Source organism: Mytilus edulis, unplaced genomic scaffold, assembly GCF_963676685.1.
Source record: "Mytilus edulis unplaced genomic scaffold, xbMytEdul2.2 SCAFFOLD_193, whole genome shotgun sequence".
In the NCBI taxonomy this organism is placed as follows: Eukaryota; Metazoa; Mollusca; class Bivalvia; order Mytilida; family Mytilidae; genus Mytilus; species Mytilus edulis.
The window spans coordinates 40,422-45,985 of record NW_027268747.1 but is presented as its reverse complement, the minus strand read 5'-3'; the positions used below and the strand labels follow the sequence as shown (position 1 = coordinate 45,985).

The window sequence follows — 5,564 nt, the reverse complement described above, 5'->3', positions numbered from 1 at the left end:
AAGAGTTTTAAAAAACAAATTATAAGATAAATAATATGTTCTAAAACACAAGGAAAAGTAATCTCATAATACAATAATTAAACGTTATACTGGCTGTTATTCATAATAGATGATAAAATATTATGTAAATAATGTTTCATTTTTTTCTATCAATTTTAACTTTCTTGTCGCTAAAATTATTTTCTTTTGCATATTCTTTTAATATTTATTGCAATAATTTATTTTAATTAAAAAAAAAATGTTTTCTTGTCGCTAAAGAGTTTCTTGTCGCTTGTTGTCGCTAAAATAATTCTTGTTGTCGCTTGTTGACGCTTGTTGTCGATAAAATTCTTGTTGTCGCTAATTAGTGAGACCGGTTATGGTGCGCTGTTGTTACTGATGGCTGGTTATTAGTTATTGCAAGTCCGGGACTTGTTTTCATTCTACAATCCAAGCACTTGTTTGATCTCGACATTTATTTTTATCAAGTTTGTCATCGAAAACAACTTATGCTACGTCAGTAAAATGAGTATTGCTTAGATTATTTGTAAGACTAGTTTACAAACGTGTGGTGGAAGAAATAAATATATTGAAACGATCACAGGTAAAGACAAAAGTACGTAAGAATTGTTCAAAACATAACTCAGAAGACTGTAAGAAGCCAGACTGGAAGTGGGAACATAAGTCATAACTTTTTTCTAGTCAAGATTTAACAAATAAACATATTGAATGAAATCAGAAGGAAATCAACATGATTAAAATTGTTACAATTTCTCTATGGTCAGAAGTATACTTGGAATTCTAGTCGCTTCGGCACCTACTCACATACACACATCACCAGATCATTAAAAGCTTGTACACTGACAATGACAAATATTTTATAGATAACATGAAGACAAAGGAGATAAATGTATGATTATAAAAAAAAAGATGTGGCATGATTGCAAATGAGACAACTCTCCACAAGGAACACAATGACCCATAAATTAACAACTATAAGTCACTGTATATGGCCTTCAACAATGAGCAAAGCTCATACCGCATAGTTAGCTATAAAAAGCCCCGCAAATGACAATGTAAAACAATTTAAACGAGAAAACCAATAAAATGTTTTATAATTTTTAACACTAAGTGACCTAGGTAACTTACCTAAATCATTAAATTAAAATAAATATGTAAAAATGTATTTACCTATTACATGTATCAGGCGCGTAGCTACGTTTATGTCAAAGCGCCCGGGTGTACACTTGAATTTTGGTAATAAAAAGATATTATTATCTAAATAAATTAAAAAGAAATGGTTAAAATCACATCAACCTTGTAAATCTTTCTTCAGTACCTTTTAATTGCGAATAAAAGTGACGACAATTATTTTTCACTCAAATGGTACCGAGTTATTTATTTGTTCAAAAGTCTGAATCTACTGTAAATTCTACTTGCTTTCCTTTTAATTTAAGCATTTCATTATTATTATATATCTGCTGAGATTCGATATGTCGTTTGCATTTTTATTGAGTCTGCGAAATTTATGTTGCGAAAGCAAGACATATCCATCATAGATTTCGTTGGCGTCGTCATGAACCCTCATGAAATGTTACGAAAGTTGGACAGAAGCTTTTTGTGATCAAAAGACTTAGAATATCCAAAGCATAATGATGAAATAATATTTTTAATTTCCCGTATTTTACTGATTTAAACATGTTAAAGGAATTTCTCTTTGAAGTTAACAAATAGATACAGTCTGGGGTTATACATGTTATAGTTTGTTACACATTAATTACTTCATGTCAAACCTTCACCGAATTTAATGAATCTTTGGCAGAAGCTTTTTTATGATTAATGTCTGAAGTAAAAAAATTTTTTTTTTTTTTTTTCATTTTTTAGTTGACAGACTTATCTTTTTGGTCTGGGATTATCATTTTTTCCACAATAAATTTGAAAACCTTCAGAAATTGTCATTACACTTGGGTAGAAGTTGATATTCAAGATAAAAAAAAAATATCCGAAGAAAATGTTTGATTTTTTAAAACCTGTAATGGACTTATAAATGGATTCTCTTTTCGCGCAAGTAATCCGAGGCAAGACCCAGGATTCCGTGGACGAAAACGAAATTTGCACAAACAAGGGGTTTTGATAAAGTGTGGCTCCTTTTATACACATTTCAAAGTAACTGGTTTAGACATTTTCTGTTAAACCAATGACCATTAGATTCCAAATCAACACAGTGAATGAATTAAACAATAAAGATAAACAAGTTAGACCCTAAAGTATGTTGCTATTGATGAGTTTTTAATGACAGAAATGGTATCTCATTCTCCATAATACCTTAGCTTGAGAAGGCTTCAACCCCTCGAACCCACTACAAGTGTATGCTTCATCCTAGACCAAATTTGGCCCTCAAACCCCTTTCTGAGGTTTGGGCGTACACTTGAAAATAGCCTAGCTACGCCACTGTGTATGTCTGTTTTGTTCACACATCGTTGTAAATAAAATAGAATTTGATGCGACTGTCATGCAAGTGAGAGATTTAGTGCTGTAAAACCAGGTTCAATCCACCATTTTCTACATTTGAAAATGCCTGTACCAAGTCAGGAATATGACAGTTGTCCATTCTTTTAATGTGTTTTATCATTTGAATTTGCCATTTGATTAGGGACTTTCCGTTTTGAATTTAATATTTTTATAATTTTATTATTTATACATTATACATGTACATTGTACATACATGTAGCATAAATTATATATAAAGTCTGGATAAAAGATGTGAAAATCTTTAAAAGAAAACATTTTAAGAAAATGGCCTGATCATCCTGATTCACGCCAAGTAAAATACAATTTTTTTTATTGACAGAAAGACATTTTTAAAACTTACTTTTCAGAAGACAAAATGAAAGAAAGATAATTGTTACAAACAGGAAAGGAAAAACAGATTGTTTTCATTTAAAAACAAAGGAAATATAAATATTATTAACATAAAGCATTTTGAGTTTTAGAAGAAATTCTTCCTGTCACTGCCTACAAATGTTATGGAACAGATTTGTTTTGCCTATATAGAAAAACAGTGGCGGATCCAGAGGGGGGGTTCCGGGGGTGCGCACCCCCCCTTTATTTTGGCCGATCAATGCATTTGAATCGGGACATATGTTTTGCACCCCCCCTTTGCCCTGGGCTAGCACCCCCCCTTTCGAAAATTCCTGCATCCGCCACTGGAAAAAAATGTTGAAGGTTTAATAAAATTAAAACCATGGTCACCAAGGCCTGATGATTGGTCAGTGCCTTATTAAAGATAGGTACCAATAAGTATCAATGGTCTGCAGGAACCTCAACACCTAGCTTTGTACAACATTTGTACAAGACTGTCTGAAACAAAGCATTTTGTAAAAAAAAATCATTAAATTCTAAAAAAAAAAAAAAAAAACGAGGGTAAAAATTATGTATTCTGTCAATAACGATAACTTTAGAACAATTTTGATTAATCTTTATGTTTGTCTAATTTCAGGAGTAGCACATGCTTGAATACATGTACATGTGGTCTATATAAACACTTAAACTATAGAAGAATCTTTAATATGTTAAAATGCTTTCATGGATTAAACCATTTATGCAAAGAGAGGAACAAAGGCCATTAAGTCGTAACAGTGACCAGGAAGAAGATGGCTTTTTAGTTGTTGGACAAACTAAAAGTGAAAAGACTACAATTGTTTCTAGTGAATTTAATTCAAACATAGATAGACCACCCAACTACATGGAGGTAAGCTAAACTTATATAGGATCATGTGTATTCCTGTCTTTACATAGATCTATATAAACTTGCTTTTTGAGAGAAAAAAATAATCAGTTTAAATTGTTAATCCAATCTCTTTTAATAAAGGTAAGGTTGTGTTGCACTGCTGTTAGATTATGTTTTCCTTACTTACAAAATGTACTCATATATCATGTACAAATGTATATATATTATAATATTTTTGCTAATACTGAAAAAAAAACAGTTGTGCATGTGGAAATAAGAAAGAGTTAAAGACTAGGAATACAGGCTCCAGATTTAACAATTTTTGACAAACTAAAATTAAAGAATTGGTTTTCTAGACAAATTTAGGAAGTATGTATATATATCAATCGGGAGAATTACTGAAACAAGTGATTTTTGAATCACTCATATAACATGTCAAAGTAGCAAAAAACCTAAACAAGGTTATTAATAATATATCGCTTAGTCTGGTGATTTATTGTACTACTGAAATATGTGATCCTCAATATTAAAGAAAGACTACTCTTACTTGCAACATTTCTGGACAAAATTTGAGAAATCACTCATTTGAGTCATTTTCCAGACTGTATATATAGTGACATACATTGTACCACATGCCTTAAATTTATGTTATGTTGGTGATTTTAGTTTCATTAGAATTGCAACTGATATAAATCAGTGTATACATGTATATTTAGAAATTTATATCTTAATATAATAAATATTATATACATTTATTCTCGTGAAAACTTATCAGATCGACATGAACCAAACAAAAAACCAACATATAAAAAATAAAATACACAAAGTGCCTGTTTTAGAGTACCCACATTTACATTGAGATAATAAATACTAAGATTTAATAAAAATTAAATTCTCAATTTCTTTTCCAACTGAAAATAATAGGTACATGTATTTCTGTCTATGAAATGCATACATGTATGTAAAATGCCATTATTTTCACAGATTATTATTATTTTACAGGTAGACAACCAAGCTTTACCAGACTACAGCTCAGCTTTATCAAGGGAGGTTACTCCGAACAATAGACAATGTACAAGTGATGTCTACCAACAAAGTGGTGATAACACTAACAATGATTACTCAGCCAATGCTCTACAGGATGTACCATTCTCTGTCAATCCTAAACTTCAACTTATGTGGGGAGTAGGTCACATGGGTATGCCAAATCAAAGACGCTACGACCCGTCTAAATATGAATATGACTTTACATTAGAATACTCTATACTTCATTCCAGTGTGGAATCTTGAACCTGAGATTTAACCTATTTTTAGAGATTAACAAATTATAACTTGTATAATTGGAAAAAATGACTAAAACAATATTTGAGTGTTGACCATGAATATGATGACTCAGCTTTAAAGTTCATTCAAGCTCGTTGGTGACTGAGATAATTCAGGAATAGATAGCATGTAGTCATATTCTTATGTATTGATTGTACCAAGTTTCTGTTGTTTTTTTCATTCATCTTGAAATAATATTTATATTACCAGTAATAGAATGAAATTCAAAACAGTGTGGCTGTGGTCATTGATTGACACATTAAATTCATCCATTGACTGGGACAATTTACATGAACGTTTGTCTGTAACGATCACTGTTCACGACGTACCTACGATAGACATTTAAACTGTGGAGTCACCAAAGGTTTCTTAACGCCTTTAATTATAAAATAATTCAAAAAATTAATCAGGAATAACCTTTATGTTTTGACTTATATAATTGATATAAATCAAAACATCGTGTTATTTCTGATTAGTTTTTCAAATTACTTTATTAAGGTGTCGAGAACCTTTGGTGACCCCATAGATTAGG

The 5,564-nt window shown here is 30.9% G+C and overlaps 1 protein-coding gene across 2 annotated transcripts; it reads left to right on the top strand.

Moving 5' to 3' along the window:
• The first annotated feature begins 426 nt into the window (after positions 1 to 426).
• LOC139508539 (uncharacterized) lies at positions 427 to 5,241 on the top strand. Of its 2 annotated transcripts, none has more exons than XM_071295964.1 (3): positions 427 to 583; positions 3,479 to 3,730; positions 4,712 to 5,241. In XM_071295964.1, the coding sequence occupies exons 2-3, from the start codon at positions 3,557 to 3,559 to the stop codon at positions 4,997 to 4,999; spliced, it is 462 nt and encodes a 153-aa protein (XP_071152065.1). In that variant the 5' UTR covers positions 427 to 583; positions 3,479 to 3,556; the 3' UTR covers positions 5,000 to 5,241. The 2 variants fall into 2 exon arrangements, with proteins under 2 accessions (XP_071152065.1, XP_071152066.1); XM_071295965.1 differs by having other exon boundaries at positions 432 to 595.
• The last annotated feature ends 323 nt before the right edge of the window (positions 5,242 to 5,564 follow it).

Bases quoted from the DNA above. Each gene is read 5' to 3' on its own strand.
- LOC139508539 (XM_071295964.1), top strand. From the start codon at position 3,557: ATGCTTTCATGGATTAAACCATTTATGCAAAGAGAGGAACAAAGGCCA. The intron at 3,731-4,711 runs GTAAGCTAAACT...ATTATTTTACAG, and splicing joins GACCACCCAACTACATGGAG to GTAGACAACCAAGCTTTACC.